The sequence below is a fragment of the Gopherus evgoodei genome, chromosome 1 (genome assembly GCF_007399415.2).
Source record: "Gopherus evgoodei ecotype Sinaloan lineage chromosome 1, rGopEvg1_v1.p, whole genome shotgun sequence".
Taxonomy (NCBI): Eukaryota; Metazoa; Chordata; order Testudines; family Testudinidae; genus Gopherus; species Gopherus evgoodei.
In genome coordinates, this window is record NC_044322.1 from 59,316,698 (window position 1) to 59,330,568 (window position 13,871).

The 13,871-nt window shown below is 41.6% G+C and overlaps 1 protein-coding gene across 1 annotated transcript in view; it reads left to right on the plus strand.

Moving 5' to 3' along the window:
* The window catches only part of EPSTI1 (epithelial stromal interaction 1), a 78,372-nt gene that overhangs the window by 8,606 nt on the left and 55,895 nt on the right, over positions 1-13,871 (plus strand). The window contains 2 exon segments of the mRNA XM_030565754.1: positions 6,230-6,288; positions 9,820-9,903. Coding sequence (XP_030421614.1) covers positions 6,230-6,288; positions 9,820-9,903 — 143 coding nt within the window.

Consider the following 13,871-nt stretch of genomic DNA (forward strand, 5'->3'; position numbering starts at 1 on the left):
TTGCTCCATTTAATGGGAAACAGACAGCTACCGGGCAGTTGTTCCCCACTAGCATGGACCCACTTTGGGAAAATGTCTGATTTGGCAGGTTGGTGACAGCTTCATGTGTGGCTGGTGCCCACCAACACATGGTTCAGTAGCCATGTATATGTGCCTTAGGAAATGGAATATTCTTAAACAGTGCCTGACAATTGAATGCTAAGTCTATCCGTGAGTATTCTTGAAGGTGATGATACAACTCTCCTTGACCATTTGTTCCTTTAAGTCAACTAGCCTTTGTGTACCTTTAATGCAATATTGCGTGTAAACTTTCTCTGCTTCTTTCCATTGACTAATCAGAATAAATGATTCTTGCCTTCTTTATAGCATTCCTTTTCCACAGCTGTTGACCATCTCTCCAAGCCTCACTTTTGTCTAGACTGAACCTGCCCAAATCTCTTATTTTTCTTATTTCATCCTTTTTGATGCTCTCCCTTTTTGACTCTCATGTTTCCATCTCTTACTGCAAACTGAACATCAGATGAGGTCATCTAGGGCCATGCAGAATGGAATAATTAGCTTGCAGCCATTTGTATTGGTGCATATGCTGTAGAACTAGAAATAACTAATAACATTTGCAAATGTAACAGTTCCAATTTCATTAGCATGGCTCTGCAGGGATAGTGACAGGAGAGTGCTCATGCTGCTGCTCACATTGCCTCTTGCCAGGTAATGTGAGAATTTCCCAGCCAAACGGCAAAAGTAATATGCAAAATTATCAATGGGCATCTGGCAAAATAGGACATGTGCAACCAAAACAGCCTTATGTTGTATAATAAAGTAAACAAAAACTATGCACAAGGAAGTGGAGTAAAGGTTATGAAGGTCCAGGTCCTGCAAGCATTTTAAGTACAAACTCATGCAATAGTCCTGATGAAGAAGATAAATACATAAGAGTATGTATACTTTGCTGTTTTTTTCCTTTACTTCATATCTTCTCTATTTCAAATAATGTCCCTACTCCCACCCACACAATCAAATACTCCTTTCCCCCATAGAATATGTGGAATTTGTCTTCACAAACTCATAACAATTTTCTTTTTAAAAAGAAAGGGCACTGCAGTGTCAGGCACCGTGCTCAAACCAATATCAAAGAAGTCAATGTTTGCGCAAAAGTGGTAGTCAGCCAAAATGTATTTTCTCTGTTTCTGTGAGGAAAATCCACCAAGGATTTTCTGAGCACATTAATTGGATCTCTGTCAAGGGAGGTGGGGGAGAAACACATCCTCTATAACTCTAGAGACATTACAAGGAAAAGTGTTTTAAAAAAATAAAACAATAGATTTCTTCATTAAGCACAAAATGATTTTTAAAAAAAAATCATTATTTTGGAGCTTGAGTAGTAGAAAACATTATATTTCCTTTTTGTTTCATGCCATTTTTTCATAGTCTTTGTACTTCACATTGTGTGTAGTATTGATCATTTGAAATAATCTTCAAAATTAGAACATTTCATTAACTTCCAGCAAGGCAATTAGGATAACTCATTTCCAAATACAGTTACTGTAGTAGCTCAGATTCTGCTTAAACAGAAAAATGACTGGAATGTTAAATTGCCCACTTGTAACTAGGATCCTGTATGCTTTGCAGGATCAGAGCGTCTGTGAGAGGATATGTCTGACATGTGGTATTGCAAACTCGCTAAAATACAGAGTAAAAATTCCTTTCATAAAAAGAAAAAGCAACAGTTAATGCAAAGGTCTCAAGGAAAAAGCAAAATAAATCAGAGTATGAATTTAAGCCCTGATCCTGCAATTGACAGTCTGTGTGTTGACTGCAGTGCCTGTACAGAACCTCATTAAAGAACACCCAGGGCAACTGCAGGACTGGGGACTTAGACTTTGGTCCTGAGTTTCCACACTGACAGATTTCCAGGAAGCCTTGGATGTCCAAAGCCACCCTGTGACTGTTCAGCTGTGTCTTCTCTAATGTTACCAAGTCATTTACCAACTCCTAATGGTGCACAACTGGAATTTCCTTATCAGTGACCTCCCAACCCTACGCTTCTAATGCAACCTACATATGTGGGGTAGGTACATGCATAGGGACTTTACTAAAGGGAGATCAAAAAGATGTTTATCTCCCCCTATTTTGAACTGATAGTTAAAATAACCAAAGCACTATATCAGGGATCAGCAACCTTTGGCATGCGGCCCATCAGGGAAATCCGCTGGCAGGCCAGGGCGGTTTGTTTACCTGCAGCGTTCAGAGGTTTGGCTGATCGCAGCTCCCACTGGCTGCGGTCCCCAACTCTCGGCCAATGGGGGCTGTGGGAAGTGGTGGCCAGCACATCCCTTGGCACGCGCCTCTTCCCGCAGCCCCCATTGGCCTGGAATGGTGAACCGCAGTCAGTGGAAGCCTGTCATAAACAGATGGCTAAGGGTTAATGTTCTTTTACCTGTAAAGGGGTAACAACAGTAACCTGAAACACCTGACCAGAGGACCAATCAGGAAACAAGACTTTTTCAAATCTGGGTGGAGGGAAGTTTTGGGTGTGAGTTTGTTGTTCTTTGTCTTGGGTCTGTGCCCTCTCGGTTCTGAGAGTGACCACAGGAATCTCCAGGCTTTCTAATTTTCTGTTTCCAAGTTGTAAGTACAAGGATAGTAAGTAGTTTATATTGTTTTTTTTTGTATTTACATGTGTATAGTTGCTGGATTGCATTCTTTTTGGATAAGGCTGTTTATTCATTTTTTCTTTTAAGCAGTTGACCTTGTATATTGTCACCTTAATATAGAGACTATTTTTAATGTCCTTTTTCATTCTTTTTATATAAAGCTTTCTTTTTAAGACCTGTTGGAGTTTTTCTTTAGTGGGGACTCCAGGGAATTGAGTCTGCAGCTCACCAGGGGATTGGTGGGAGGAAGAAGTCAGGGGGAAAAATCTCTGTGTTAGATTTACTAAGCCTGACTTTGCATGCCCTCTGGGTGAGGGGGGAGAGAGGTTAGATCTCTCGGTGCTTGTGTTTCAAGGACTTGAAGCAGGGAGGGTGGAATCCCTTTGTTTAGATTCACGGAGCTTGCTTCTGTATATCTCTCCAGGAAGCCAGGGAAGGAACACCTGGAGGGGAGGAGGGGGAAGGGAAATGGTTTATTCCTCTTTATTGTGAGACTCAAGGGATCTGAGTCTTGGGGTCCCCCAGGGAAGGTTTTGAGGAGACCACAGTGAGCTAGGCACTGTATAATTCCTGGCTGGTGGCAGCAATTACCAGGTCCAAGCTGGTAACTAAGCTTGGAGGTTTTCATGCTAACACCCATATTTTGGACGCTAAGGTCCAGAACTGGGAAGAAATGTTATGACAGAGCCGTGATCGGCTGAACCTGCGGACGCTGCAGGTAAACAAACCGCTTGGTCTGCCAGCGGGCTTCCCTAACAGGCCGCATGCCAAAGGTTGCTGATCCCTGCACTATATGATAGACTTGAAGGAAGCCAAAGCTGGTTTTGTTCCTTTCTGCTCTGCATCTGCCTCTCTCCTACTTATTTTGAAGGTTTCATCTGGTTTCCAAATCAACTTCAATAATATGAAAACCCATTCAGTTTTTAACAATTTCCTTTTAACTGCACAGCTTTTTACGGTGCCGTTTATATCTTGTACCTTGCACTGATGCATTTGTTGCTGATACATACATTTGAGCTAATAGGAATGTCAGACTAAGGAAACGATCATCTTTATGGAGATTATGTTTTGGATTTGATGACGGTTCTTTTCATAGATATTTTTTAATATAGTGTTGTTTTTCTGTTTTTAAACAAAAACTGGGGATCTAAAGGAGAGGAACCATAATACTGTGAAATTTCAGAGCCTTATCATATGAGAGTAAATTTAAAGGCTAATTCCTATCTCTATCTGTATCCACAGCCTTTTATAGGGATCATCACCATAGTCCCTGAAGTCATTCTGAAAAAGGAGACTATACATAATTTTCTTTGACTAAGTTTGGAGAGACCATACAGAAAACAAGAACAGGACTGAAGTTGACAAACTTTTGTGTATAACATATCAAGAGAAGATGTAGTCTGAGATCTGGCTAGTAAAAAAAAAACAAAAAAACATAAAAACAAACCTAACAAAACCTTCAAAGAGTAGAGCATATGACATTCAAGCTTAGTTGTGAGGGAAAGTCTAAACATTTTTAAATACAGCCAAATAAAGGAATGCTTGGAGAAGCATACAGTAATATGATCAAGAATAACAAGTTGTGTTAAATAAGGATAAGCTTTGCTAACTTGCCTTAAATTGGTCATTAACTTGTCTGCAATACTTGAACATAAGAACGGCCATACTGGGTCAGACCAAAGGTCTCTCTAGCCCAGTATCCTGTCTTCTGACAATATCCAATGCCAGGTGCCCCAGAGGGAATGAACAGAACAGGAGATCAGCAAATGATCCATCCCCTGTTGCCCATTCCCAGTTTTTGGCAAACAGAGGCTAGGAACACTGTCCCTGCCCATCCTGTCTAATAGCCATTTGTCATGGAGTTTTGCGAGAGACCAGGCCCTGCACCCCTGGCTTCCTGCAATTCACCGTGACTCTCAGCCAGGCAATAGAACAGAAGGTTTATTACATGACAGGAACACAGCCTACACCAGAGCTTGTAGGCATAAACAGGACCCCCTTAGTCAGGTCCTTCTGGGTAGTAGGGAATTTAGCCCCCAACCTTGGGGTTCTCTATGATTCCCCAGACAGCCCAAGACTGAAACTCTCCAGCCCCTCCTTTCTGGCCTTTTCCTCTTTCCCAGACCAGGAGGTCATCAGATCTTTGTTCTCCAACACCTTTAGCTATCCCCTTGTAGAGGGGGGGAGAGCCCCGGCCATTAGTTGCCAGGAGACAGAGTGCTGGCCATTTATGCACACTGGCCCTTTGCTCTGCAACAATCTCACCCCTTAGAGACTTAAGACATGCATAGGGGAAACTGAGGTACCCACACAGTATTCAGAGGCAATCTTAAGAACTGTCCCACTTCATTACACCATTGATGGACCTATTCTCCATGAACTTATCTAGTTCTTTTTTTGAACCCTTGTAGTGTAAATTTTCATCTGCACAACCTCATAGCACATCATGTTAGCCAAAATTGTGATGGTGCAGTACATACTACTTCCACTGTGTTTGCAGCACTCCAGTTGTTAAGGATATTTGACTGCATGGAAAATGTTCAGTGGCTATCACAATAATAAGATAAGAAAGGATTGTATTAACTGGTTCCATTAATGCTAGCAGCTCCATCTTTACTAGTTTAATTTTTTAAATTAATCCATCTCCTAGAATAAGCCTTCAAAGAGAAATCAGTAATTAAACAGATATAAATGCTTTCCTTCCCATCCCTGGATCCCAGTGATATGGCGGCAGACTGCTTTTTGCAATTGGAGCTCTTTGATATATAATAATAATTTATTTTCCTGTCCCCTTTTCAGTTGCTTTCCCTAAGCACCTTCTGCCTCTCTCCTTCATAGGTCTCCCACTACCATCCTTGTTCTTCTTGCCCACAGTGCTCCTCTGTCCTTGTCCCATTCTTTTAATGTCTCTCTTTAGTCCCCTAGGACAACTGGAAACCATTCTGGATTGCAGGATGGGGGCATGGGGAGGAGGCTTTCAGGCACTACTGCAAAATAATAAATATGCCCAGAAAATTTAAAGTCCTTCATAAACATTAAGCTTCATGACACCACAGTGATGTACTATCCGCATTCTATAGATGAAGAAACTAAGGCACGGTCCAAAGATGGACATCAATAGGTGCTTGAGAGCAATAGGCACCTCCTAGAATGGAGTGGGAAGAAGAATAAAACCAAGAACTGCTAATGCCCACGCCTTCGCTGTTAGACCACATTCGTCTGATGTTCATGGACAGGATGTACTGTGGAATGTTTTGTAGCAAATCTATGGAAATACAGTCTTTCTTGAAATGAAGGAGATATGACATTAGCAGTGAGGGTGGGACTTTCATCAACAGAGTTAAGCCAATGCTGAATATTTCTGAAAATCTTATTCTTAGCACATATGACGTACAGCATGGCTTGTGATTGAAAACATCCCTATGTATATACCTACTGCAGAACTCATACATCTGGATTGTTCTAAACCTTGTAGCTATTCTTACAGAAATTCTAAAGGTCCATATTGAAATAGAGGATAGTAATGAATCCATAGGCTCATGTGACAGTAATTAACAACTTTCTTTCCATTCCAGTACAGGTGCATATGTCTTGATACCTCCGAATGAAACCAGAAGGAACCAGATACAGAAAAGTAAGTGCATTATCTACCACACTCTAGATGACTTTGTTTTTGTTTTTACAAAATGCAGCTTTTGTCTCTGTGCTTTATGACACTTGCAGTTTTATCTCAGCCTTTCCATGGGTTTTATGTGTGCAGCTGTGATAATATTAAAGTTACCACAATGTAGAATCCACGGCCAGAAGGGATCATTGTGATCAGTGCTTAATTCGTAATGAGAGGTGATGGGACTCAAGCAGTTTTTCTTACTTTCATAACTGACGTGGCAAGCCTAGAGGTGCTGGGGCTCAGGCCTGGCAAGCCCCAGCACAAATTAAGCACTGATTGTGATCACCTAGTAAAGGCAAACTCCATCACCATGCAGACTTTTCTTGTATGTGTTGTAAAATATTTTGCATGGGTAGAAAAGCCAAATTAGGAAAAGAATAGTTCAACCATAGAAAGATGTGATATCTGTAAAAATGTTCCCATTAGAAAGGTGGTGTCATAGCTGTTCAATTTAAGTTCTACAAGACACATTCAGAATTAATTTGATGCCCCTCCTAAAGTTAATAACCCTTCTCCTCTTTTCTCTCCCCTCCTCTCCCCCACCAGCCGGACGTCAAGTTTAGGTTTGAAGATCAAATTTGGAATCTTGTTTAGCTATCCATTGTCAAGTTAATATTTCTGTAATGCCAGTGTAGGCATAGTGTACCTATTGCATGCTCATATGGTTAAATTGTTTATGTGCACTGTTTTCAGAGAGAAAATGTCCATTTCTAGAATGTGCTTAACAAATTCTCGAAGTACAACTGCATAATGTAAGGCACCTTACTCCAATGACTTTGTTTGGTTTTTTTTGTTTTGTTTTGGTTTTTTTGAGCAGCACTGAATATCTACATCTCCTATGGTTACATGTCCGAGTTAAAGAATTGAGATTGTCGAATAACCGGTTGAACTGAATTGTTTAATCAAAGATTTATTAATCGGAGATTAGTACAGCATTATGCAGAAAGAAATAGATACATTACCACACCTATGTTGTCTGACCAAGAAGTGGCTCTGTGTCTCTCCTTTACTGTATCTAGAGGGAGGTGCAGTTCTCATTCCCCAATTATATTCCCTTACTAGTGTCGTCATATAGGGTTTTAAGCAAAGAAACCCTCTTTGCCAAAATAAACAGATGTTCTGATGTCACTTCTATGCGTTCTCAATTTACCTGACTTAAGTGCGAAGGCGTGATTATTTACAGCTGAAAGGACCAACAATTATTCAAGATAATGTCTTTCAGTGAGTCCTTCTGACCCCACAATCATTCTTCCCTGTTGATTCCTCAACAGAAAACCTCTGCAGTAACATCCCTCACTAGTTTCCCAAGTTTATATGTGCATATGTATATAAATATGTGCCTGTTAAGGAGGTGGTTTCCAAGAATATCTGGAGTTTAATATAAACGTGAAAGCACTACAAATTATTAAATACAGCCTAACCCACACAATTCTTGAATAGGTTCCTTATCGGTAAAGGACCAGTGTTCTGGGCCTTAGAATTCAGACATACTCTTTGTTGAATATAGAGTCTAAGACTAGTTAATATATAAATGACTCAAATATACAGAAAGAAAGAACTAAAAGGTTTAATATTTACTAACTGATACTAAACCCATTGAAGCTCAATGAGTTCTTGTAGATATTTGCTACCTCCCCAAACCAGGTCTAATATCTAAACTTTCCATCCATGTCGAGGGACTCAGTGAAATGCAGCAAACCCTTAAGAATTGCAGTAGCCCATTTTACTGAAAACTTGGAGTATAAAATAAAATCATACATCATATACATAAAAAAAGAGAACACCACAAAATCCAGGAATCACAAGAACTGTGTACATAAATTCCTTGGTAACAAGCTCAGAGACACAAGTGACTTACATACAATTTTATGAATGCTGACAGTGTATACAGTGTGCATACAGTAAACATTCTTTTATATGGCAATCTAAAGTATTCTTTCATTGTAAAAGTTCTTATTGTTTGGCTTAAAGATTTTTGTTTAGCCACTGCTAGTAAATAATGCATACACATTCTGGACAGAAAAAATTAGGAGTAAATTAAGGATTTTTATCTGACAGGAACTGGAAAATTTTTTTCATAATTTTTGTTCTTATATTTCGGAGTAACTCTGCAATGTAATTCTTCACCAATATCTTTCATAGTGTCAGAGAACTACCATGACCGGGTAGGAACAGTGAGTGAGCACTGTGTGGTTTGAAACCCTTTGGAGAGTATGGTTAATTTTAATTTCTTAAATTTAAGACTCCGTGGTTGATCCAGAGCTTACTTCGCCTCACTCCTGGAGTAAGCTGGCATGGGGTTGTGGCGTTCTCCTCTGGAAAGAACGTGAACTCTGGTATCTGTTCCATTGCACCAAACCACCACTATTGGCCCAGGAGGGAAACAATTCAGGCAGACAGTGTTGCTGTCATGGTGGCAGTTATGTTTGTGTTATGGCAACAAAACGCTAGGGCCCCAGTCCAGCAGAAAACTTAAGCATGTGCATGGTCCCATTGCACTCAAAAAGTTCTGAAAGCATCTTTCTGGATTGGGGCCAAGATGTTTTACAGACAAGTAAAATGACAGGCAGCGGAATTCTTCCCAGCACTAGTGCAGAGTGGCATGGTGACTGAGGCCTTGTTCTCACTCGGAAAGAAGATATGTCTGAACCTATAGTAACCAGAACACATTTTACCCCACTGTATAGGCCGTTTGAGAGGGGAAGTTTTATTTTCCCTTTGCTAAGTCTGGCAAGGATCAAACTGGCCCCTGGAGCAAGTTAGAACAACCCAAGTGCCACCCTAGATTGTGTCCCCTGTTGCCATAGTCCCCATGCAGAGGGGAATTACCAAGATGCAGAATTGCCACAATCCCCACCCTGTCTTCTCCAGCCTGCTTCTGCCCTGCTCTGCCAGGGTGCCATAACTCTGCACCTCACAGGAAGTTCTGCTGGGCTGGGGACTTATGGGAGGGTGGTGCAGTTAGTTTCCATGGACAAAGATGGCTGCAGCGAAGAGATGAACTTTCTTGATAGTCCCACAGCCTATAATATCAGTAGAGAACAGATGAATCCAGAGAAGGGAAACAACAAAAAGCAGCATGAGTGAGCAGTGACGGATGGCATGTGTCCTGGGAGTTCTATGCATTTATTTACCTAATTTTAAATAGGTAACTTGCTGGTATTATTGAGGAGAGCTACTAGCTGGGAACGACCATGACTATTGTCTATATATCTATAGTAGCCAGCCCTGTTTAAGACAACAATAATAGGATTTGAACTCGAGGCTTTCAGAGATTAAAGCAGTCCCCTGAGTGGTAGCCAGCACCATAGATTCATTAATCTTTCATATGGACTAGCTATTAGTGTGGATTGAACTATGTTTGTGGAGAATAGAGTAGACCTGCCCATGAGTGGGCATAGTTTTTAATGTGATGTAATTTAACAATATTATAAGTTCCTTACAGCAGTGGCTCTTATTTCTATATGCTGACTGTTTGTTTTCTTTTTGATTTAGTTGCCAACAAAGAACTGGAGAACTTGGAGAGGTGGAAGGAACAGCACCGGCCAGGACCAATTAACATGAAACCACAGAAACTGGGTAAGGAAATAGAAGTGAGCTAACTTGGTGGATTAAATAAAATAAATGAAAAATGTTGTGATTTTATTTTATTTTTTGCTCTGGTTTTTAGAGATTTACTGTAGGTTAAAATGTTAGCAATAATAGCTACGCTTAGTGGGATTTTAATGAACTTGATTATGGCAAAGTTCCTAAAACATAAATACGTAGCTTTCTCCTTCATGAAATTTCTTCTGACTGGTGCAGAAAACCCTGTAAAACATTATCACTTACATATTTTGAATAGTTATTTAGGCAATGGAAGAACAACTTGAAGGAAGCACAGTGAGTGACTTGGGTGAGAGCACTGAAAACTGTAACATGAAAATTATAACCACAAAAGTAGACACAAATACAAAAGTAGGTGCAGCATTAGGCTGGAATTTAAAAATGGACTCTTTTTTTTCAGGTGAACTCTAACAATAAGGGGGTGGGGGAAATGATTGACCGGCACGTCCGACCTGCTGTTTTTTAAATTCTTCTGGCTCCACTCAGCTGGTTGCACCCCAGACTGGACTTTCAGAAGAGGGCATGAAACTACTTACATCTTCTTCCTGAAGTACATCATGTGGTTTCCTAATTACTGGTGTTTACAATGAAACTGAAGTGGGAGATCACTTTTTCAAGTTTCAGGGTGGATGGTCAATAAATCAAACTCGGGGTGTGTGGGTTGTAATTTTTAAACTGCAAGTCATATCATCTTGTGCTCGAGGAAGGAACGTAACAAAACATTTTGTAAATGACTGATTTTGGCTACTAAAAATCATTCTGAGCAACCACATTTTTGTGAAAGATGATCAAAAGGTTTAGGAAACATGACCTATAAGGAAATGTTAAAGAAACTGGGTGTGTTTGTCTTGAAGAGAAGGCTGGGCAGGAGGGGATCTGATAAGTCTTCAGATATGTTGGAGATATAAAAAGGATGTTGATCAATTGTTCTTATTGTCCTCTGAAGGCAGGACAAGAAGTAAAGGGCTTAATCTGAAGCAAGGAACGTTTAGGTTAGATATTAGGGGAAACAGTCTAACAATAAGGGTAGTTAAGCTCTGGAATAGGCTTCCAAGAGAATCCCTATCTTTTGTATTTTTTTTTTTTATTTGTTAAAACTAGTTGGACAAAAACCTATCAGAGATGGTGTAGGTTTACTTGGTCCTGCCTCAGCACAGGGGGCTGGACTGGATAATTTCTCGAGGTCCCTTCCAGTCCTACATTTCTATGAAATTTGAGATCCAGGTTGCTGCAATTTTGCTGTCTATGTATGAAGGTAAGCAGAAAAGTTAAGGTGACTTTTTGCCTACCCTCATGCACAGAGAGACTGTTTGTATTGATGAAGTTGAAACTTCATTCACAAACCAACCTTTGTAGTTGTTTTGTTTTAAATAAGAACAGCGTAAATGGAAAACAGTACGTAAAACTGGAGTGAAATCTTTCTTTCAAGCGACCTTGAAATGGGTAGAATACAAGGCTAAGGAGGTGTATGGTAGGTGGAAGTGAACTGCAAGGTTTGAAAAGCTTGCAAGATATTTAGGAACTGAAGGTCTAAACTTATTAGCTCAAGACTGAATGAATGCTTCAGATGGAAGAGTGGTGGTAGAATGTTGCAGAAGTGAAAAGCCCACGCCTTGCCCATCTTCTGGGGAGGAAGGTGCTTGGATTCCTATGCTACAGCACCCTCTTCCATATCAGCCACTAGGTACTGGGTGTTTAACTTTGAAACTGCATCTCCCAGCTACTGGAAAGGAAAAGAAACTGTCATTCTCTTGTCCTGGCTCAGTGTGTGTTGCGGGGGAGAAGGGTTCACTGTCTGCATCTTAGTTGCTGAGCAGAGAGAGTTCTCCTCCACTCTGCCTCTCTCCCAACTTCTGTGTTGAAGAGTCCTCCTCCCTTCTGGATAAACAATCAGCAACAGGCTTTCACTATCCTATCTGAAATTATGCTGAACGTGGCTTGTCCTTGGGTATGTCTACATCTACAATTTTGCAGCGCTGGTTGTTACAGCTGTATTAGTACAGCTGTATAGGGCCAGCGCTGCAGAGTGGCCACACTTACAGCAACCAGCGCTGCAAGTGGTGTTAGATGTGGCCACACTGCAGCGCTGTTGGGCGGCTTCAAGGGGGGTTCGGGGAACGCGAGAGCAAACCGCGGAGAAGCAGATCTCCTTCCCTGGGTTGCTCCAGTGTTCCCCGAACCCCCGTGCAAGCAGGTCTCCTTCCCCGCTGTTTGCTCTCGCGTTCCCCGAACCCCCCTGCAAACCGCGGGGAAGGAGACCTGCTTGCACGGGGGTTCGGGGAACGCGAGAGCACACCGCGGGGAAGGATACCTGCTTGCAGGGGGGTTCGGGGAACGCGAGAGCACACCGCGGGGAAGGAGATCTGCTTCCCCGCGGTTTGCTCTCGCATTCCCCGAACCCCCCTGCAAACCGCGGGGAGGGAGACCCGCTTTGGGGGGGATTTGGAGAACACCGGAGCAAACCGCAGGGAAGGAGACCTGCTTGATTACCAGAGAGGTATCCTCAGGTATGCTGGGATACCTGCTTATTCCAGGGAGGTCAAGAAAAGCGCTGGTAAGTGTCTACACTTGATTACCAGCGCTGGATCACCAGCACTGGATCCTCTACACCCCAGACAAAACAGGAGTACGGCCAGCGCTGCAAACAGGGAGTTGCAGCGCTGGTGATGCCCTGCAGATGTGTACACCTCCTAAGTTGCAGCGCTGTAACCCCCTCACCAGCGCTGCAACTTTGTGATGTAGACAAGCCCCTTGTTGATAATTCCTATCAAACCATGTTTGTAGGGATATTAAAGAAGGTACTAACAGTGGTTCCCCCAACTGACAGTGACTCCCTCCACCCCCAGTTTCACGAAGTACAAAAATCTTTTAGTTCTGCTGTTAAAACTTGTAAGCTCCTGTCTGCAGAAAACATTGATTGTATCTGTCCTGTGAAAGATACTCTGTTACTATGTAAAACTTACAAACAAGTTAATTGACTTTGCTCTTGAAGTGGACACTATGTTACCACTTCTGCTGTGAGCCTTAAGCCATTAATTGACTCTGCCTAAGATATGGAATGTATGTTGATGAATGCTTAATGTACGTATGTCAAGGTATCTTTCCCACTTTGAACTTTAGCGTCCAGAAAGTGAGGACCTGCATGTACCCTTCTAAGCTTAATTCCTAGCTTAGATCTGACAGCGCTGCCACCAACCAGAAATTCCAGTGTCTAGTACATTCCCTGTCCCCCAAAACCTTCCCTGGGGGACCCAAGACCCAAACCCCTTGAGCCTTAAAACAAGGGGAAATAAACCATTCCCCCTCCCAGACTTTCCCCTCCCTGGGTTACCCTGAGAGTTACACTGATCCAAACTCCTTGGATCTTAAAACAGAGAGAAATTAACCTTCCCCTCACCTCCTTTCCCCCCCCACCAATCCCCTGGTGAGTTCAGACCCAATCCCCTTGAGTCTTAAACAAGGGGGAAAAAATCAATCAGGTTCTTAAAAAAGAAAGCTTTTAATTAATTTTTACTTTTTCTTTCTTTATCTCTGTAAAATTAGGATGGAAAATATTTACAGGGTCTTCAGCTTATATAGACTAGAGGGACTCCCTCTCCCCTAGCCTAAGATAAAAGTTACAGCAAACAGAGGCAAAAATTCTTCCAGCAAAATACACATTTGCAAATAAAGAAAAGAAACAAAAGACTAATCCGCCTTCTAGCTAGTACTTACTATTTTGAACATGAGACTGTTTCAGAAAGATTGGAGAAACCTGGTTGCATGTCTGGCCCCTCTTAGTGTCAAGAGAGAACAACGAACAAAACAAACAGCACAAAAAATGACTTCCCTCCACCAAGTTTTGAAAGTATCTTGTCTCCTGATTGGTCCTCTGGTCAGGTGTCCACCAGGCTCACTGAGCTTCTTAACCCTTTACAGGTAAAAGAGACATTAATCCTTAA